Source organism: Lontra canadensis, unplaced genomic scaffold (genome assembly GCF_010015895.1).
Source record: "Lontra canadensis isolate GAN:19392208 unplaced genomic scaffold, GSC_riverotter_1.0 scaffold9, whole genome shotgun sequence".
Lineage (NCBI taxonomy): Eukaryota > Metazoa > Chordata > Mammalia > Carnivora > Mustelidae > Lontra > Lontra canadensis.
The window spans coordinates 31,720,328-31,743,207 of record NW_022631003.1 but is presented as its reverse complement, the minus strand read 5'-3'; the positions used below and the strand labels follow the sequence as shown (position 1 = coordinate 31,743,207).

Here is a 22,880-nt window from a genome sequence, read left to right as displayed (position 1 = left end):
CTCATCTCAAATGATATTATAAATTAGGAAACATACTTCTTTAAACTCTTGGGCCTCAGAATGTAGCATGCAGGGGAATAAAATCTTTTTGCAATTAAAAATTATATGCAGCAGAAACTGATGCTTTTAATAACTGATGCATTTTAATAACTAAGGAGTAAGACATTTCCCTTAACATCAAAATCAAAGATTACTGTACTCATTTTAATATCACTATATAAATATAAAACTGTTAACCAACACTTGCCTAGGTCCAATATTCCAGTTGCATTACCAAACATATACATAACAAGTATGAACTTATATCAAGTGTCAAATTTCCCCATCATTATCTTCTTGTGACATCATGACTTTAAGAGCCTGGAGAGTGCCTTTTTTGTTTGCTTTTTTGTTTTGTTTTATTTTGCTCTGTAATCTCTAAGTATCTAGGCAGGAAAGAAAAACACAACTGAGAAATATTTCCGTTTTGAACAAGTAAGAGTCAGGTCAGTTGCAATCTCATTCGGGTACTTCCCATTCGAGAAAATATGCTGTAAAATGGTGAGCTGCGCCTGACAATGGGTGGAGAGGTTAGGTCATTTGTTGATAGCAGTTATATACCCAATGGCTTATTCGCTATAAAAAAGAACCCGCATGGTCCCAGGAAAGAATAGATAGTCCATCAAGTGAAAAGCAGGCTGCTCTCCTCTGGACAAATTAATCTCTTCTCTTAATGTTCAGACATCAAAAATATCTTGTTTCATGTTAAAACAGAGATGGTTTCCTACCCTGGAATAGGGTCAGTCTTTAACAATTTCCTTTTCTTCTCCCCATCTGCAAACTCTCTGTTTAATTAAAATACTTTAAAGTCTACTTTAATCTAATACTGTTATAACAACGATGGTCTTGGATTAAAACAATGACTGCCTTGGTTGACTTTGGTTTGCTGAAGCCATTTAAAAAAAATCAAGTATGTGGTATCGTTCAAAGTTTTAATAAAGAATTAAGGGTCACTGAACCACAGTGAAATTTCTCATACGTTTGTTGAACGCCTATTAGGTTCAAAGTTTTATGCTGCAGTCAGATATATATCTCAATTTCTTAGTATTTCGGGATCATGGCTCTTCCGCAACTGGTAAGGAAAAATACTACAGTGTCACAGAAAGAATTCTTAATGTGGGGGAAGTATAGGAGTAGAGGGGTAGGAGGTGGGAGGTACTAGTAGAGTCAGTTAAGTAACTGTTGTTCTGGGTTTCCACACATTCATTCCAAGTCTACATTTCAACATTGTGGAAGGATTGGTTCAGGAATCCATTTTTAATCTACTCAGATCATGACTCAAGAATTTTAAGAGCCAATAGTTTTAAACTAAATGACAGCAATCCAAAAAACTTTAAAAATGGTCATACAAAACCCTACCCAGACCTTAAACTTTGCCAGTAATAACGTGAGAGTTTTAAGACTCTGGACGTAATTGTTCCTTGGGAGACAGGGGCCAGAGGTCAATTTGCAAAGCATCTCCCAGACTTTGGGGTCAGGAGCCTTGTCCCCTTACCAAGCATCCATTCTTCCATTACACATATTTGCTTTAACATCCTAAATGTTTAGTGTCTATGAATATTATGAGCACGGCAGGTTTTTTTCCCCCTCCACAAATCCTGGTTGTATAATTTAACATAAAAACAATTTGAGGAAGAGATGATTATCTCTCTACATTCTGAAAAGCTCTTACCAATACAGTTTAAAATCCACAATTGAAATGCCGCATTTTCTTGAGTATTCAATAAATTTCTTGGATTTTTTCACCCCTAACTACACAGATAGCATAAATAAAACCACTCAGTTCCTTAAGCATAGCAAACATGAATCAAATAGCTTTTACTTCATATTTATAAAAGGCAATGTGACTATCGTAAGTTTCTCAATATTCCCTGTTACCTTTAAGCATTTCCATTTATTATTCTCAATACATTTTAATAGCATACATATGTTCACACACACACAAAAATTCTCCCCGGGGGCTTACCGCCAGCTTTTTCTTCCCCAAATCTTTTAAAATCTTCCCCTCTACATGACTTAAAACATGTTTTGAACGGGTTATCTGAAAATCCCCTTTTGTGCTCCGCAGTGACAGAGCCCCTCAGCACCCAGGAGAAAGCAATCACATTCCAGTTATGCTGTCAGTGTGAGGGGCATGAGCTCCAAAGAGCTGGAAATCCATTGTGTTGCACGTTATAAATAAGAAAATTGCCCTGTGACAGCTACAGTTTGGAAGCATTAACATTTTTCTTTGCAACTCTCATTTTTAATCTCTACTGTTATTTTCCTTAGGAAAACTTAGCCCCCGTATGAATTCCTGTATCGCTAACCTATTTGCCGTAATTAAGAGAAATAAATCCCAACCCACCGCGACGAAGGTCGCTGTCAGCATTTAAGACAAAACTGACTCTTACTGATTTAGCCTAAGGTCGTCTGTCCCAGCCACACCCCCGCGCACCCTGCCTCCCCCTACCCCTCCTCCCATTTCCAAGCAAGCTACTTCACGTTACATTAAGAATGCGTGATGTGTGCTTTCTAGCTTTTAAGTTTGGTCTTCTCAACCATGAAAACACAGTTATAAATTGTTCTCAGAGCTAAACCACTCAACATCTTGGCACTTGGTTGTTTTTAACTTTCAACAATAGGCACTGTTCACTCCCCTCCGTCTCAGTTCTTTATTCAGTGATCAGGCAGGACACTGATGAAAGGCTAGTCACGGCTTCCCCCACCATGGTCTCAGTGTGATGGCATGTGATGGTTCACATGGGGTGTGTTTGATCCGAGAAAGCCCAGTCTCTGCTTATTCTTCCTTTGTTCTGTCATCTGGAGGGAAAGAGAGGGTGTGTTGAGCTCATTTTCTCACTTTTTCCAGTGCTAGTGGGCTACGCAATGTGGGGTTAATATTTCCCAAGCACCTACAGTCTGTCTGGCATCCTCCAGAATATAGTTACAAAAAAAAAAAAAAAAAAAAGGCGGGTGGATTTTTTTTTTAAGTGAATTTCCACCGAGAGAGAGAGAGAGAGAGAGAGAAAAGGCAAATCCCTCTCTGTGGTTTAAAAACAGGAACCATGGTTCTTTTCAAGCAGCTCTGACTTGTCAGATAATCATCACCATCATGGTAGTCATTTGAATAGTTATCACAGCTACTTTTGATAGTATTTTTACTACTGCTAATAATTTCACATGATGAAGGGGTTGATTATAGCATTGAAATGACAGGTCCGGATGACGATCTGCCTTCCCGATGAGTTTAGTAATTGCTAGGATGGCAGAAAATATAATTTTCTATCAAAAAGTGCAAAGAGGCCCTTGTATTTTGTGCTTTGTGCCTTCTCCCCCCATCCCCCCACTCCCATAGGTGGAGAAGAGTCACACTAGTGACCTGCAGAGATGTGGTTCTCACAGCACAGTGTTGGGGGTCCCTACTGGACTTTACAGCTCTCTGTGAATAACAGTCCTGCTCCCAGGAGCCTCATGTCTCCCATGACTCACCCCACCCAGCGGCAGCTCCAGCTCCCCGAGCACACTGACCTGCTCTTTGAGCTCTGCCAGCTGTGCCGACAGCTGTTTGACCAAGCTCATGGTGGATTCCAACTTCTCCTGCAGGTTCCGAATCTCATTTTGCTCACCATCACCTTCATTGCTAACGAGGGACATGGCTCGCATCCGAGGAAACCAGTCTAAATTCTTCTCCTAGAAGCAAATACATGTTCAAGAGCAAGGGAATAAGTATTGGAAGGGAGCCTGGAGTTCTGTAAAGAGGGGTCATAGGGGCTCATTAGTATTAATGTTTAAATCAAAGTTTCTTAGTACTCAAAGCAAAGGGACTCTTTCTGGCCAGGCCCTGGGGTGGTCTGTGGGTGGGAATGAAGGGCAGGTTAGGCTTTGGTTTTCATGAGCTGGAGGAAGATTTTAAATATCGGGACAAACTTCCTGTGGGCTCCCAGGTAGGTCCTGGGTGCATCATTCAGCAGAGCACGCTGAACTCAAAGGGGATCCAGTGAATCCTGGTGAATGAGGAGGTCGGGTCTGGAGGCTACGGAGAACAGATCCAAGTATGTGTGTGTACAGTAGAGGCATGAGCTCTTTCTCCCCTACCCCCACCCCCTCTCTCCAGAAAAGAAAGGGGCAGCAGAATAGGAGGGTGGTAAAAGAAATGTTTCAGTTCCGGCCACCCATGCCAAACTAGTTCACCACCCACTTCCCCAAGACGGGCTCTGAACTCCGCTCAGGCAAGAGGGAAGTGGGAGGGCATGGCCCTAGGTTACTCTGTCTGCTCCCTTTGGAAACATTTTATTACAGTGAGGATGAGGTTTCAGAGTTAGACTTCCCCAGAGGGCAATAGTTGATACCACTTCTGTTTTTCTAGGCAGACTGGGTGTAGGGGTGTGTGTGTGTGTGTGTGTGTGTGTGTGTGTAGCCCTCCATTGTTGGAGAAACAAGGAGCTCACCTGATGCCTGGTTCTCTTGAAAACTCTGATTGCTTAACATCATAGAAGCACCCTGCATTACTTACAGTGAAATTTCAATCCTCAAAAGAGCTTACAAGGTAAATCATATTGCCCCCATTTTACAGATGAGATAATGGGCCACCCCAACAGTTTAAACACCCACTTGACAAGCAAGGGAATGGCAAAGCTAGGATTGGAAGCCAGGTGAACCTTTCCATTACCGACTGGGGATGTCAGCCTGCATAGCTATTTACCTCCCTATTTCTCTAGGTCACCTTTTCCCAACATTTCTAGCGTGATCTCCCCGCTTAAGATATCTCCCACTTCAGGGGCACCTGGGTGGCTCAGTCGTCGTTAAGTGGCTGACTTTGGCTTGGGTCATGATCCCAGGGTCCTGGGATTGAGCCCCACATCCGACTCCCAGCTTGGTGGGAAGCCTGCTTCTCCTCTCCCTCTCCCCCTGCTTGTGTTCCGTCTCTTATTGTCTCTCTCTGTCAAATAAATAAATAACATCCTAAAAAAAAAAAAAAAATTCCTCCCACTTCAGAGAATCCCACTGACTGTGGTGGTTGCTATGACTTCTGCCTGGCCAGTCACTAGAATGAGGGCCCATGAGTACTTACTTTCCTCCCCTGAGGTCGGACCTATCTCTGTCCTTCTTTCTCAATCTTGTCCAGCCATGGGGCTGTTGCTGGTGTCCTGTAGTTACTGTCACCGCTCAGAAAACAACAAGTTCTTTATGGTTCCCTACCCCCAACGCAATAAAAAGGGCAGATAAAGAATTAAAGAGGAAACATATTAAAGAATTTGAAACTGCACTTAAAGAGCTGTGGCTAATTAGTATTTCAAAGGAGGATGGTAACTTAATTTGAAGTGCAGAGTGACAGCCAAATTCATTCATTCAATCTCCCCTTCTGCATCTTTGGCCTGGTATTTAGAGGTGAAAATCAGATAAGGTATCTGCTCCAAGGGGCTTGTGGCTTAGGATAGCGTTCTATGAAAAGTGGACTGTGCACTGTATATATCAAAATCCTCAGGGGTTGCTTGTTAAAACTGCAGATTTCAATCCCATTCCCTCTTTTCAAACCAGAATGTTTTTGGCGAAGTTCATGATTCCTACATGCATTGCAGTTTCGGAGCTCTGGTCTACGCAGATGAAAGGGATACATGTTAACTGCTGGAGTAGTGGCAGGGTTGGGAGATGGACTGGAAGGGGAAAGATCTGGAAGAGCTGTTGGAACGAGTGGGAGGAGGAAGCCAATTAAGGATCCATGAAACACTTCTAGGGTAGGATGGGTGGCCCAGCAAAGTGGGAAACCATGCCTTGTCATAACGCCCGCAAAAACCATGATTTCCCAATAGCCAGGTTAATGTGCAGGTGAGGCAGAGAGCTGGACTGACGAAGGATGGTATCAGAAAGACACAGTGTGGGGAAGCTAGGGCTGTCCACAGAGTGCTGGCTGGAGTGCGGGACGCTAACACGCTAACACGTGGCCTGGCAGGCGGGATGGAGAACCAACCTGGGCTCCCAGCTCTACAAGCACTTAATCCTTTCAACAGCTCACTTGACTCAGTTCTCTTATCTGTCTAGTATCTGTATTCTTCACAGTGTTATCGATGGTTGGAGCTTTACAAATGAAGAGACTGAGGCTAGCACGTGGTTTAGCTGGTACCCCAACCCAGACCCGTCTGCATCAAGGTCTCTTGCAAGGCAAGACGGAAGACTATGGACAGAAAGTGGAATGAGAAAATCGAAGATTCTGAAGGTAGAACAACTTCAGGAAGTGAAGATTTTAGGGCGAGAGTGCCTTCAATCTGCTAAAGTATCAGGGAATTGGGAGAGGTAGTATTTAGTGGGTGTGGAGTTTCCATTAGGGAAGACGCAATCTCTGGAACGGGTTGTAGTAATGGTAATGTGACTGTATTTAATCCTGAACAATGGTACACTTAAAAATGGCAAATTTTATGTAATGTGTCTTTACAATTAAAAAAAAAATCACTGAATTTGCAGGGGCTAATCTTTGGGTGAATTGTGCACAAAGTCCCTGAGGTCTTCCTGAAGGACATCAGTGGTTGGGGTGGATAAGGAGGCTGTGGGTGGCCAAGGACAAAAATCTGTGCTGGAATGTACAGGAGTGAGCAGGAGGTATCAGAGGGGAAGTGATGGGAAAGGGTTGAAAATGGCATTTTCACGTGCGGGTGAAGATGTGATGAGTCCTAGTGCAGAGCAACCCAGTCAGCAGGGCCCTCAGTTTGGAAGGGCTAGGGAAATAGGCAGCTGCCAGCAAGTGGGCTGAATGACTAGGGATGGTTTTGGGAGAGCTAGGAAGGCAGTATTCTGGGGCAGGAGAGCTGGTTTGTACCAGGATAGGGATTCTAGGGGGGCGCTGTTGGACCAGAAGGCTTGGAGAGCTTCCGACATCTTGGTCTGGAGTAAGCAGGTGCTAATGGACATGGTGATACCCAGTGTCAGGATGGTGAGATCATTAACTTTCGGAAAGTCTCCAAAAGAAACAGAAGGAAACCACCGCTCTGATGTTTAGCCAACAACATCACTACTTCAAAGAGAACATGGGTAAGACTCTGTGAAACCAAATTTGAAGAGATCTTATCATAGGTGTCCCAGGGTCGGGACTCTACCTACATGCTCACCCTTCACTTGTCCCTGTGTTCATCTGTTCATTTACTCTTTCTTTCTGGGTTTACCACATCTGTGCTGGGCACTGGTAGAACAATAGCCAGCAAACCCCAGCATAGTTCCAGACTAGGTGTAGGGTAAGACTTCTGCCAAAGGCTGGTGAAAGTAAGGACGAGCCTGGGCTTGTGGGCTCTACGGTCCTTTCTCGTAGTCCCCCAAAGCTGTTCTTGTTTCTAATCCCGTTTTGGTTTCCCTCACCTTTCTTTCTTTTGTCACTTTTATCTTTCTCTGTTTCTGCCTGTTTGCCTGTTTCAGTCTCTTCTCTCCCACATTTGTGCTTTTGTTTTATTCTGGCCTTCCCCTCTACATCAACAGACCATAATCTGAAACCTACATACCATGTGTAATTAAGACTTCTTTTCAGTATTGAGTGTTCTGTAGATTCTTTCCTTAATTTTTAAGGAACTTGACATGAATGTTTTACATCTCTCACTAAAATGGGGGGAAAAAAAACACACCTAAATTGCTCTCTGTCCCCTTTCTTATAAGTAAAGCCAGTCTTTTAAAAATAATGGTCACAACTGATGTTTCTTCAAATGAGTGCAGGAAGTACGTTTTTATTTTTCACCAAAATTAACTCAAATGCAATAGTGTGCTCAGAAAAAATGCTGCATATACTTTTCATCAAAAGTGGCCCCCAATTAAATACCCCAAGGTTTATCTTTCTGCTCTTATGTCACAAAGGAGTGGCTTCCATGGAAGGCTCAAACTGAGCAGGTGAGACCTTGGATTTTTGTCCAAACCAGAACTGCAAGATGGACGTACAGAACAGGACACCACTTCCTTACCCTATTGATGTGTAGGGTGACTGCCATCTAACAAAGCAGATTGATTTGATCCGTTACTTCCCAGTTACTCATACAGGCTATGTACATCTTATGGTCACGCACATGACTAGCAGTTTCCCATGTCGACTTCTGTTAGTCAATATGAAATCATTTCCTTCTTCCACCAGGAATGAAAATATCGGACCACAGGGTAGCATAAACTCAGAGAAGTTCAAGATTAACTGTTAGGCTCTGAGGTTACAGTGTAAGAACCTAGTAACTTGATGAGTGGAAATTCAGAGCTTCTCGAAGGTTCTAAAATGCAAAGCTCAGAGATAAACCAGTTATGGTTCTGAGAAAGGACTCCCAGAGCGTGCTGTCACCCTCTAGCTATTCCTAGATTCTAAAAATAATGTATCTTTCTAGATGACCTGAAATGAAAAAAAAATCTTTCAAATAGTACGTTCAATAGTCAGATCAATTTGACTTATTTACTTTTGCAGTTATTCAATAAAATGGTTAGGGGGTCAGTTGTCCCTCAAGGTTAGCTGTGCTGTTTTCATGTGTAATTCTTCAGCATGATACCTCATTTGTGCCAAAGAGACAATGTGGTCTGATGGAAAGATCATGGACCTAGGGGTCAGAACTCCTGGGTTCTGGTTTTAGAGCAACCGAAAACTAGCTACATGATTTAAGGGAATGGAGGAGCCTGGCTCTCTGAGTCCCGGTTTCCTCATTTGTAAGACCAGAATGTGAACCCAGGTGGTCTCTGTGTCTCCTCCAGCTCATCCTTCTGTGAGCCACGAATTCAAGGCAAGCTCCACAAATCAAATTGTTGAGACAAGCCTCGAGCTCCCCAAGGGAGCCAACAGAAACAGTGTTGAGGCTAGACGTGACCCTTGAAACCACATAAGCCAAGCTCAGCCTGTTACAAATGCCCAGCCTGAAACCTAGAAAGTTTAGATTTCCTGGAGGTCTTAAGTACAGTGGCAGATGTCCCTGCACTTGATTTCCACCTCTGGACAAGTTCATCCATATTACATAATGGAACAGTTTTTATGGAAACTATCCCTGATGATGCGTCACTGGCCATGGGCTCAAGAACATAGGATTATAAGGATTTCTCCCCACATCAGAGCGAGATTAAGAAGTAATGTAATGTATTTTCCTGGTGGCTAATGACATTGCACAGTTTCTCATGTGTCTGCTAGATACTTGTATGTCTGTTAGCCACTTGTATGTTTGGAGAAGTGTCTGTTCATGTCTTCTGCCCATTTCGTGACTGGATTATTTGTTCTGTGAATGCTGAGTTTGATAAGTTCTTAATAGATCTCAGATACCAGCCCTTTATCTGACCACTACACCAAAAACTAATGATGCACTATATGTTGGCTAACTGAACATAATGAAAAAGAAGAAGAAAAAGAGGAAGTAGTAGTAGTAGTAGTAGTAGTAGTAGTAGTGGTAGTAGTAGTAGTAATGGGATGGATGAGCCAAGCTTTGGTGAAGGCTCTACTAGGTACCCATTAAAAGTTGTCTGTAAGCTAAAGAGGAAACAAGGTCTGTATTCTTCATCATAGTAATTGATCCCAGCTGTTGGCTGCTTAGCAAGTGTTAGGCACTTTAGTCATGCTCTGGCAAAAGTCCACAACAATTCCACAAGGTGGAGACTATTACCATCCCCATTTTGTAGATGAGGACACTGAGGCAGGAAAAGGGTTTGTTTCTTGCCCAAGGTCACACAGGTGGTGTAAGTGGCTGGGCCAGCCCTTGGCCTCCACCCTGTGCAACTGGAAATCTTGTGCTCCTTTCACTGCACTGGACTACTTCTCCACAACTAATGGAGGGGTCATTGCTTAGCTTTTGAACTTGCCAAGGAAAGCAGACCACAGTGAGAATATAATAATTTGAGCCCCCTTGGTTACTTCTGGGGCATGCTAGAGGCTTACTTATTGAAAACAAGAAACACGAAGCCTCTAGGCAGTCTCTCAGATCCATATGCAGACACTGATGAAAATGTATCAACACCTGACATTCATGGCTATTTTGCAGAGTGCTCTAAAGTATTGTTAATGGGGCTACACACTGAACATACCATGTATTGTATTGTCATGGAATGCCAATAAACCATTTAATATAGACCTTCACCTCTGTTTCCACTCTCCCTGACTATGCTTAGAATGTGCTGCCGCAAGACCATTTTTGCTAAGGTCTTGGTTACCATCTCTCTTCTAAGCCTTCTGTTTATACTGCATTTTCCAATCTGAAATCATTTACAAACCCTCCTAGGTTGACAAGTATAACCATTTCCCCAAAGCCTCAGTATGACCCGCTGCATTCCTCTTTGCCTTCCGGTCTGAAGACATCAGCAGAAATTGCTCTCTGAAGGAACACTAGCAATGCAAATACTACCTACTTACTGGAAGGTCCCTGAGGGGAAGCACCATTGCTCCTTTCTGGGAACTTCAGACCCACACAAATAACCTGGAACAAGGATTCTTTGTGAAGTGAAAGGAATCACTTTGGCTAGGGGGGGGAATGCTTCATGTATCCCAACCCAGTCTCTGCTCAATGGAGTAGAGACATAGGGTCTTCCCACCGTCTCACCAATATGGTGACCTCAATGGCAGGTTAGGCATGATCTCAAAAACTTAAGGGACACCCATAACACTGGCATCTGGGTGTCTAGCCTTGTTGCCTTAAACATCACACCCGCATCTGACAAGTATTGCTAATGTGGGAAACAAATAGGCTGGTTCTCATGGGGGTTCAGATGCAGACCCTGGGTTCATTCATGAGGAGGGAAGGATGAGCTGGAAAATATACACTTGTCTGACAAACTTTAGGGACTGGAGGGGAGAGAAAGGATCTAGCTGTGTCCTTTGAAATTAAAACACTATTCTGGGATTGACAAATAAATGAAAAACTCGGTAACTCATTCTATGTGTTTAAAAAAAAAATGACATGTTACAGAACTGGAAGATTCCTTTGCCAGCCTTATTAACTGTATATTCCTTCTGTATCTCTCTGTTTATTCTGTATTCATATCTTCCTGTATCTTTCTTCTGCAACTGGTGGGTTCCCACAAATGCAGTAGAGCACCAAATTTGTGTGGTTTGAACAATTTTGAAATGTGGTAGTTATCCAAAGCAAATCTGTATCAAATGATTTTTGTAAAGCAACAAAATCCCTTTAGAGTGGCATTGTCAGACCTTGAAATATTTTAAAAATCTAAATGCTCAGAGATCAAGTCTGCATTATGTAGGCGAAACTGGTTTGAACATTACAAATCACTACACAAACACAAAGTATCCTTGGACTGCTGACGCGAGAGGTATAGAGGTTGGGGCCCCTACTTTTTAGCTCTGGAAGGCACCTAACCCAATGTTCAGTGACAATGACCGCTGGTGTCCCTGCTCCGCTCCTATCTGGCCCCCCTCCACGGCACCGCCTCCCGCAAGTGGATGGGAAGGGGGCTGCTAGCCTGGAAGCCTGACAGGAAGTAGTCATTGCTCCAGAAGGCAGAGAGAGAGAAATAGGTCCCATGTAAGAGTGGTGTATGGTTATGAAACAATGTAACAAAGCTCTTTATCTTAGCGGGCCCGCGGGTTTGGAATCAAAAGGCGACCAATCAGAGAGACTGGAAGCTCGTTCAATCCCACAACCCCCTCTTTCCTCTGCAGCACAGCCAAGGTGGGAGCGGGCATGACCCATGGCCCATGTGTGGTACGCAGCAGGACAGGGATGTTCATTGCCCCACAGCCCTAAGGCTCGAGTGTTGGCAGAGGTGGACGCACAGAGGCCCCCCTCTCCGTGGCTTCCTCAGCTTAGCGAGCCAGAGTGAAGCAAGTGAGCGTGGTCTTCCTCAGGTGAGAAGTGGGTCAAAACAGTGGAACAAACTTTTGCAAAACTGTCTTAGAGGGTTAGGCTCTGGAGTTTCTCGGAGACTCACATGTCAAGATTCCTACCCTCTGACATTCCCAAACTGCAGGGGGAGCCAGGAAGTGGTGACGGTAGCTGGTAAGGTGGGCTGCGGCCTCCTGCCATGGGCTGAGGCACTTAGGCACAAGGCCGACCAGAGACTCCCTGTGGAGGGGGGGCTGCCTGCCAGCTGGTAGGCCTTGGCTGTCTAGGACATTGAGAACTGGGCTCTCCGAAGCCTGCCCACACCAGGTAACCTGAAAACGCGCTCGTGTTGGCTAGGAGGGCTCTGCATAGTGACCTGAGAAACAGGTGCTGCTGGTACAGATGTGATGAAGACCCTTCAGCTTAGCTTTGTGCCCACGGTGGCTGGTGGCAGCTTCCACCACGGACAGCAGGCTGGACTGTGAGCAGAAACTATGGCCCCTGAAAACCCACCTTGTTTCCTATTCCGGTTGCTTGTCCTGAACTACTTCCCAGCCTCCCTCTTAGGAGCTTCCTGCCCTCCCAGATGAGAGGCAAGTAAGTGGCTACACACAAAAGCAAAACTACGTGTGGGTTCTCTTGGCCCAAGTCTTCTCACCCCTGACACAGCTAATACCAGGTGTCTACACAACATGTCAGCTACATCTGCCAACAGCAGGGTTCTGATCAGCTCCCAGCTGACCAGGCACCCAGGGGCAGACCACTGTGAGAAAGAGGGTGATCCTTGACTGGGAGGCCAAGAGGGTCTGGGCCCAACAGTAGCTTAGGGATGCTGGCAATAACTCATAGGATTGCTGGTCAAGAACCAGGAACACTAAGGGGCAGAAGTCTCTGGCTATAGCGTGCCTGGGAAGTGGGGCAGTCAGGGGGCTATGAGGGATAGGGCATAGAGCCAACCTGGAGCAGCAACCAGAGAGAGGGGGATGGAGTCCAGCACTCTGGGTTCCTTTGAGCCATTGGCCAGCTCATTCTGAGAACCACGGTGGTCCAAGACCCAGGGACTGGAACCCAGTCATGGGTCTTGATGATGCAGTGAGCAGGCGGCTTGTGTCTAGGCAGATGTGAGTGAGCAAGGAGTCAAAGGACCTGCACCAGCATTCCCTTAGATCCCTATTGCTTGATGTCAGGGAGCATGATGCCTCCAGCCTTGTTCTTTTTTCTCAAGATTGCTTTGGCTACTTGAGATTTCTCTGTGGTTCCATAACAATTTTAAGATTATTTGTTCTATTTCTTGGAAAAACGCCATTGGAATATTGATAGGGACTGCACTGAATCTCTAGATTGCTTTGGGCAAGATGGATATTTTAACAATATTCATTCTAATATGTGGGCATGGAGTATCTTTTCATTTATTTGTGATTTTGTCCATTTATTTCATTAATGTCTTGTAGTTTTCATTATATAAATATTTCATATCCTTGGTTAAATTTATTTGTAGGTGTTTTATACTTTTTGATGCAATTGTAAATGACATTTTAAAAAAATTTTTCTTTCTGATAGTTCATTATTAGTGTATAGAAACACAACAGAATTTTATGTACTGATTTTGTATCCCAAAACTTTTTCGGACTTGTTGATTGGCTCTCACAGGTTTTTATTTTGGTGGAGTCTTCAGGATTTTCTACATATAATATCACATCATCTGCAAATAGTGATAGTTTTACTTCTTCCTGTCCCATTTGGATAACCTTTATGATATCATTAGTTAATAATGGGGTCAAAAATTACACAGAGGACAAATTTCAAAGTTTATAAACTTTTGAGCATCCATTTCTGATTTCTTCTTCTGCCTTCCATTTGATAGAACCTGCATGACATGGGTACCTGCCACGTGTTATTGGTAAAATGGATAGCTGATTAGTTGTTGCCTATGGTAGTAATGAACATTGGTAAGCTGGGCAACCTATTTTTTCAATAAGATAAATTATTAGAATATAAGATTAAATTATTAGGATAAACTACTTTTCTTTTTGTTTGTTCTTTACTAATCCAAAACCAAAATCCTTCTTTCTCTTTTTCTTCACCATATACTTAATGAGCACCCACTAAGTAGCAAAGACTCTTCCAGGTACTGGCTAAAACAGTAAACAGCTCAGAAAGAGTCCTTGCTGTTTTGGAGCTTAATATTCTAATGGAAGGTGAATAACGAAAGGGGGTGGAGGTGGCAATAAATAAACATAAATGAAATAATTTCAGATAAGGGTAAGCACTATGAAGAAAATGATGGCTTGAAAATTATCTTAAGGGAAGAGGGTGTTATTGCAGACTGGGTAGGCCATGAAGGTGGCTATTGGGGAGTGATGTCTGACTGACAAGAAGGAGATAACTTTGCACAGAAATGGAGGGACAGAGTTTCAGGCAGGGGAAATAATGCGAATGTCCCAATGCTGAAAACGATGCTGATGTATTTGAAGGACAGAAAGAAGACTGGAGTGAGGTACTACCTGAAAGATGGGGCGTTGGAGGAGGTAAAGAACCAGACATTAACAGGCATGAGTTATGGACAGCCCTGTATACAGAGGGAGCTATAGGAGGGTTCTGGCTTCCAACAGATGATTGGTAATTCCTGGTTTACAGCAAAAATACATACACATACGTATGCACACACACACACAAATAAAGTAAAACGGGACATTCTGGCTGCTGCATGGAGAATGGACATGGTAGAGACTCTTACTGGGAGACCACTGTCTCTGGGTGGGCACTGATGGCGGCTTTGGCAAGAGTGGTAGGAGTAGGCTACCAAAATAATGTCAGCCAAGGGGGCTTTGAAGTCAGTAATGAGTGTTTGAGAATGGATACTTGACAGCACTATTTCTTGTAGGATAAGATTATATTCAGAGATCAAAATATCTCATTAGCATGATTAATGTGAGCAAACAGACTGGATAATTCAGCCTCTAAATGATTTATTAGGCCAGAACCACATGGCTGTTCCCCCAGAGAAGAGAACTGGGTCGTGCCATTGTGTTTCAACATCTGCATTCAGTAACCCCATGCTGGTAGCCTAAAATCAGCCCCGGTGGGGGGATTTACACAATGGAAAACAGGACTGGGTGTTACACATTAACAAACACACTGGAGAATTTCCTTTACTAATAGAGATGAGGAGATCCTTAAAGATAGTTTAAACTACTGACCCAAAGTCACATACTGAAAGATCATGGCAGAACCAGGATGATGGTAGAAATCTCCTAATACAACAAAGACACTCCCTCCTTCACTCCCTCCTTCCCTCCCTCCCTTCTTTTCCTTTCTCTCCTTCCTCCCTCCCTTCCTTCCTTTTCTCCCTCCCTTCCTTCCAAAAATTTATTTATTTGAGAAAGAGAGAGAGAGAGAGTGTATACTTGCGAGTGGGGGAGAGGTAGAGGGGGAGATTCTTCAGGCAGACTCTCCACCAAGCATGGAGACCAACTAAGGGCTCAATCTCATGACCCATGAGATCATAATTTGAGTAAAAACCAAGAGTCAGACACTTAACTGTCTGGGCCACTCTGGGCCACCCAGGTGCCCCAAGACACATCTTCTGTTACAGAGTACTGGATGTGAAGCATAAACAATGAATTTGGAACACTGAAAAAATAAAATAAAGTTTAAGCATCCAAAAAAAAAAAAAGAGTATAATTATCATGATGAGCAAGGAGTAATGTACAGAATTGTTGAATTACTATATTGTACACCTGAAATTAATAGAATGCTATATGTTAACTATATTGGAATTAAAATTAAAAACTTAAAGTCTCTTGACCTTAGAATGTACCATGATCTGAATTTATTTTTAGTTTACTGGATTCATGGTTTAATAATCTCTTTTCTGAATCTTTTTATTTATATTTACTTATGTACTTTGGATACCACTCTCCTGGATTATGATGATGAAAAGCATATTTACGTCAAGATCATCCTGTTTATAAAATAAAAAAATGTCAACAACAAAAACAAAAAGTATGTTTGTATTTCAAATATGATTGGGAAAATGATGGATAGGTCATTGTGGCAGCAAACTCACAGCGGCCTAGAGAAAGATACATCCGAGCATTTCGGGGCCTAGACTCTTACAGAGAGGTCTGTCCAAACTTTATAAAAAAGAGTCTGTCTGGATATCTTCATGCACTCATCTTCTAGAAGCAATCTGGAGAGTGTTTTGGATTTTCAAACCATGTTGAGCTTCAAATAGGTTCCATTTTGTGCTTTAGTCATAAAAATAATACTTTAGCTCACTGCATGTCTCAGTTAATCTACAAGTTGGTATATTTCCTTTTAAAAGGCAAATCAAAACAGCTTTTCTGTAGGTCCTATCAGATATTTTGACAGGACTCTCCTGATATTTCTCTCAAATGTAATAATCATATTCATCTCTATTTTTATTAGGAGAATTAATAATAATAGATTTATATGTGGAGTTCAGAGAAGATATGTCTATAATTTTCTATACAGAGTCTCTAAGAATGTCTACATAGTCCTTACAGATTATCTCTACAGAAAATGCTATAACTAGAGAAAAAAACATTTCCCCAAATTTTTAACACCAGAATCAAAGGCAATAACAAGTGCAATTAAAATTTGTTGTAGTGGGGCACCTGGGTGACTTAGTTGGTTAAGCATCTGACTCTTGATTTTGGCTCTGGTCATGCTCTCAGGGTTGTGGGGCTGGGCCCCACATCAGGCTCTGCACTCACTGGGGAGTCTGCTCAAGATTCTGTCTCTTTGTCTCTGCCCATTCCCCTCATGTGCACAACCAGGCGCGCGCGCTCTCTCTTTCTCTCTCTCTCAAATAAATAAATAAATCTTTTATTATTTTTTAAAGATTTTATTTATTTATTTGGCAGAGATCACAAGTAGGCAGAGAGGCAGGCAGAGAGAGAGGGGAAGCAGGCTCCCCGATGAGCAGAGAGCCTGATTCGGGACTCGATTCCAGGACCCTGAGATCATGACCTGAGCCGAAGGCAGAGGCTTTAACCCACTGAGCCACCCAGGTGCCCCAATAAATAAATCTTAAAAAAAAAAAAAATCTGTTGTAGTAACTGCATCTACTACCATTTGAATTTCACTGCCTTTTTTCCTCACATGTGTCTACGGAACACATATAAATGGGTAAATCTTCTAAAATACTAAAATTCCTCCTTTGGGATAATCATAACAATAATAATAATGATAATAATGAGTGTTCTTTTTTCCTTGAGAACATGCTAAGGAATGGTCACTAAATGTCAAAATCACCCAGCACAGCTCAGTGCTGAGTCTGCTGTGTTGCTCTTGTCCCCACAGAGCTTTAACCACTGTAATCCGATTATAATGAGTTTGTAGCTGGCCAGCTAGGCAGCTGGTATTCTTTCACTAGTCCCTTATATGAAGACATTTCCTCAAATGTTTCTTTTAACTTATGGGCTACCTTGAAGTCTTCCCCTTTGTCTTTACCCAAACAGAGGAAAAGAGCTGGTGGTCCTCAAACTGTGTCTCCTCTGGGCTAGCAGCATTAGCACCAACTGGGCAATGGATAGGAATGTGAGTTCCTAGGCCTTACCCCAGAACTCCAGAATCAGAAACTCTAAGGTTGGGGCTCAGTGATCTGTGTTTTAATAGCACTCTGGGTGATTCTGATCACCGGGGGATTCCGACCTGAAGTTGGTAGCAACCACCCCAGATATTTTAAAACCTAACCAATGATGGGACGCCTGGGTGGCTCAGATGGTTGGACGACTGCCTTCAGCTCAGGTCATGATCCCGGAGTTCCGGGATCGAGTCCCACATCGGGCTCCCAGCTCCATGGGGAGTCTCTTCTCCCTCTGACCTTCTCCTCGCTCATGCTCTCTCTCACTGTCTCGCTTTCAAATAAATAAATAAAATCTTTAAAAAAAAAATAAAAAATAAAACCTAACCAATGATACCTTAACACCACTAATCATTGGATGAACCTTAATGAAAATCCTTACCTGTACTCATCTTACATACTGATGTAATAATCACACAATTTTTTGGCTAAACAGGGACACATCTGAGCATGAAAAGAATGCTATTAAAAATAATGCAGAGGGAGCCTGGGTGGCTCAGTTGGTTAAGCATCTACCTTCGGCTCAGGTCATAATCCCAGTGAGATCAAGTCCCACACTGGGCTTCTTCCTCAGCAGGGAGCCTGCTTCTCCCTCTGCCGGTCACTCCCTCTGCTTGCATGCTCTCTCTCTCTCTCTCTCTAACAAATAAATAAAATCTTTAAAAAAATAATGCAGAGATAGGGGCATAACCTTAATTCTTATAGTCAAAACTACAGTCTCTCTAGGTTCCATTAAAACCTGGGCTTATCACTTACGGTATCCGGACCAATGCTTCAGGAGAGTGACAGAATTCCATTACAGTACCTGAGTGGTCTCTGTAGATAGAAAATTTCATTTACGTATGTAAATGGCTGAGAGGACCGTTTTGAGATACTATCAACTAGGAAGTCATAAGTATTTTGGTCATTTGTAAATTGCCCATAAATACGGGTTCTGACATATTTCTCATGGGAGTAGTCCATATTTGCCATGCTCATTTCATTATTTCCCACCTCTCTTATAAAATGGATATACTCTAACACTCTCCAAGACTTCTCCTTGATTCTAATGATAAAATTTGTGGAAATTTTGGAAATTTCTGGAAATTTCCTTCTTCTGGAAAGCCCAAATTTTTTCCCTTGGCCTTTATCAACACTGGCCTCTTTACCAGGCTCTAAATTGAAGTCCATCATCAAAGAACTGGGGAGTGGTCAGGAGAAAGATCTGGAGTGGTTCTTTGGGTCAGCACAACACAGATCTAACAATAAACTTAAAGCTGGACAAAGATGATGGGCCAGGTTGCACCAAAGAAATCTTACATTCAGGCCAAACTTCTTCAATTAGCGACAAAAAGCCACAATTCCTTCACTAGATTCTTCCAATAGGACATCGTGTGGATTGAGGGACACTGACTTAAAAAAAAAAATCTGAATTGAGTCCAAACCAATATGCTCTTCTGGGAGCGGGGCACATGGGTGGGATGTCAAAATGGGACTGAACTGCCAGCCAGATGATAGCCTTGCAGAGTATAGCCGTGACCACTGCCTAGCTGGCTCCAGGATTTGGACCACCTACGGAATGGCGCCCAGCAGAAAAAAGAATTCCACCATGGTCTTCAATGCGCCAACAGCTGACTAGCTGGGTTGCTGGGCCATGTAGTACTGAACAGGGTGAGCAAGATCAGCCATAGGTGATGACCTGTAACTCTGCCAAGCAGCTGTTACATGGTGACAAGAAGTGAGGTCATTTCAGGTAGGGTGAACAAGAGGGCTTGCAAATGATGAAGCAGAGATATGGGCTGCTAGAACACAAGTGAGGCCACAAGAAGAGTCAAATATACAGTAACTTCAGAGGATGGTGGTTCTTCCGGAGTGCTGGCTCCTGGCTAATCATAATTATGAAATGCCGAGTCACCAAAGGCACAGAGTTTTGGTGAACAGGAATCGCAGCCATGAGCCATGAAGCAGGCTTGCACAAAGGCAACATGGAAGCAATTGTTGATCCCATGGTAGCTGCTGCCTTCCTAGTTTTGGGGCATTTCACCAATATATTCCTCCATTTTTTAAAAGGTGGCTATTTGGGTTTTACGTTTTTTTATCCATTTTTCCATTTCTGAAGCACTTCCCTGATTATTTGCTTTTATAGAATATCAATCTGAGAGAAGATAAAAAAATTCAAAGAAATACTAGAGTGATTGGTACATGCGGAACTTGTTTCTGACACATGATGGAGCCGGTCAGATGAGATAATGTAATGGTGGGTTATGACTGCCTGTTGTACGCAGGGGCTCGGTGCTGATGAAGACTCAGATCCTGCCCTGAGACATTTTACAGCGCACATTGACTGACTTTTCAATGGCTTCCTGCAATAAGAATATATCTTGACTCCTCAGTTAGATGGTACACATCTTGAGAGCTGAAACCATATATATATAAACGTTCACAGCTCCCATAGCGACACAAGCTCTTCTAAGTCTTGTATTTCTCCTCCAGCTTGCTTCTTCCTCCACTGCCCCCCAGCTGCTGATTCAAGGCTCCCAGACCCCTCCGCCTCCCTGGCTGGGGCACTATTGTACAATAAAGACTCAGGCTGGTCTTTGTCCCTGGTCCGTAGCGGGAGACTCTAAGTCCTCGGAGTTTCCCAAATGATAGAAATGTCTTTATCCTTCACCAGCCCCTTGGATCACACCTGACCAGCTTCAGGATGGGCGAGAGTCACTGGAAAGACCAAGCATGCATGATTAAAGGGTTGGGATTTTTAGTTCAGCTCACCTCTGGGCAGGGGAGGGAGGCTGAACATTGAGTTCAATCATGTTGCCCATGATTCAACAATTCAGGTTTAGGTAATAAACACCTAATAAAAACCCTAAACACTGAGGTTCGGTGGAATTTCCTGGTCGGTAAACACACTGATATGCGGGGAGAGTGGCACGCCTGGATTCTGTGAGGAGATGGCCTGGAAGCTCTGTGTCCCTCATTGCCCCCAAGACCTCGTCTCATCCATCTCTCCATTTGGCTGGCCCTCCTGGTTTGAATCCTTTATAATAACACTGCAATTATGCGTATAGTGCTTCCCTGAGTTTCGGGAGTCGGTCTAGTGAATCACTGAGCCTGAAGGGGTCGTGGGAATCCCTGAATTTATATCCAGTCTGTCAGAAATGCAGGGGGCCTGGGAACCCCCAAAGTGTGGTTGGCATCTGAATTCAGGGCAGTCTCACTGGGGATGACACCTGCTAACTTAAGGAATCCACGCTAGCTCTCAGCAGGTAGTGCCGGAGCTGAACTGGGGTACTCCTAGCCGGGCCTAAAAGCGAGTAGGTAGGTGTTAGAAGGGGCATCAGCTCTGCAAACATGAAGATGCTATAGGACAAGCAGTCCAGGTAACTGGGCTAGATGCACATCTGCTCTCGCTAATCACTGCTGCTCTGAAACCTATAAACAGTCACTATTCCACTGTACTTTTTTAAAGAGAGCTACAGAAAACAGAGCATACCCAGAGATGTACAGCTCTCTATACAGATACAACCACACAAGGCAGGATTGGTGCAGGGTGTGTTTATGGAAGAATAAATTGTAAAGGATGCTGTTGGGCTGCAATCTTAAATAAGTTCTCTTTTACCCACTACTCATCCTGCCATTGGGGCCAGGAACTATTTAAAATCTACCAGCCCGTGAACGTTCTGTGGACTGAACTGTCTACTCTAGTATGTTCTGTCCATTTTCTTGCCAGGAGTGAATTTTGTGTACTACAAATAATGGACATTGCACCCAAAAGTGAAAGCAATGATATATTTTGTTAGAATAAATTTCCCTAGCATAAAATCTAAGCTCCTTTCCTAGCCCAGAGGGCCCTGGCATGATCCAGTCTATCCCTCTCCCCCCTCCCACATCCTTGCTCTCCATTTGTCTTCTTCTTTTTTTTTTTTTTAAGATTTTATTTATTTATTTGACAGAGAGAGATCACAAGTAGGCAGAGAGGCAGGCAGAGAGAGAGGAAGGGAAGCAGGCTCCCTGCTGAGCAGAGAGCCCGATGCGGGACTCGATCCCAGGACCCTGAGATCATGACCTGAGCCGAAGGCAGCGGCTTAACCCCCTGAGCCACCCAGGCGCCCCTCCATTTGTCTTCTTTACTAGATCCAGCCGTGTGGGCTGTCCTGATGGTCCTTCCTCATGTCCAGCCCATTCCCATCAGACACTGGCTCTTGCTAGTTCTAAATCTTTCCATGGCTTGCTCACTTCCTCCCTTGAGGTTTCTGCTCTAAGTAACTCCCCAGAGAGGCTGTCCTTAACAGTCCAATGTAACAGACCCCTGTCCCTGTTTATTCCTTTACCTTGCTTTGTTCTTCTTCCTCATTTCCTGACATGCCCGACCTGAAACAGTTATTTGTCTGTTCCCAATGATAGAGCATGGGCTCCAGGAGGGCAGGGATCTATCCCCGTGTTCTCTGAGCCTAGAACAGTGTCTGGCACATTGTAGGCTTTCAATAAATGATGGCAGAATAAATGCAGGGGTCAAAATGGAGAATACAGAGCAAGAAAAGTGTTCTGCCCTGGACGCTGCAACTTTTTACAAAGGTCCAGAGGTGGGGGATATTCAGGGAAGGGGGGAAGTGGCCTGTGCTGTGCTGGGAGGGTCTGTACTCGATGTTAATGCCAACCGAGGTGAAACCACTCTGGACAGTCGTTTCCAGAGATTTCCAAGTGAGAGGCTGCTTAGATGGGCAGGGAATGAGGAAAGCGAGCTGTGATTTAAGAGGGAAGGGTTTTGGAGGCAGCTCAGTATTTGTCTGAATCCCAGCTTTGCCTCTCATCAGGTCTGTGATCAGAGATTATTATTTAAGTTTCTTTCTCGGACAATGTGGATAACAACGCTTATCTGTCAGGATTTCTGTCAGGACTTGATAAAAAGATGTAGAGGAAGTAGTGCAATGCCTTTTCCTTGTGGGGAAAAAGAGAGCTGAATTTATGATACGCTTCTGGGGGAGGAGAATGGAATGGGAGTTAGGACAGGGGGCTGTGGGCATAGCATGTGGGGACATACGGCTTGGGGCAAAGGGGACCCAGAGAGTGAAAGGAGTCACCTGTAACTGGCCTCGTGGACCATGAAATCCCGGAAGTCAATAGACAAGAACAAGGAGTCACCCCAATGTGACCTTTTCAATTTCCCCAGGCCTGCTGCTATCTGGGAGTCTGAGAGGGCTTTCCCTGCACTCCTCCCCCATCACTGCTTAGTGACCTCATGGGAATAAGGAGCCCATTCATCTGTTCCATGTCCTCAAACACAACGTTGGCCTCCACATACCCACTTTCTAAAACGTCAATTTCTCAAGTCACCACGGCTTTTCAAAATTGACTGTCTGAAAATCACTGGCACACCACCCCAGAATGGGAAAATTCTATTTTTGCCTTACTTCCTTTGCAAGAGCAGCCTGTGGTCAGGCTTCCTAGGCCCACACAGCCAGAGCTGACCCCATCTGTGTATCTGGACAGTTGCTCTAAGAGAAAGTTAT

At 43.7% G+C, this 22,880-nt stretch overlaps 1 protein-coding gene across 1 annotated transcript in view; it reads right to left on the bottom strand.

Moving 5' to 3' along the window:
- Positions 1 to 386: 386 nt before the first annotated feature.
- The window catches only part of ITPR2 (inositol 1,4,5-trisphosphate receptor type 2), a 483,190-nt gene continuing 460,696 nt past the window's right edge, over positions 387 to 22,880 (bottom strand). The window contains exons 56-57 of the mRNA XM_032855215.1: positions 3,550 to 3,711; positions 387 to 2,841 (exon numbers count right to left, since the gene is read on the bottom strand). Coding sequence (XP_032711106.1) covers positions 2,755 to 2,841; positions 3,550 to 3,711 — 249 coding nt within the window. The 3' untranslated portion in view covers positions 387 to 2,754. The remainder of the gene's footprint in view (positions 2,842 to 3,549; positions 3,712 to 22,880) is intronic.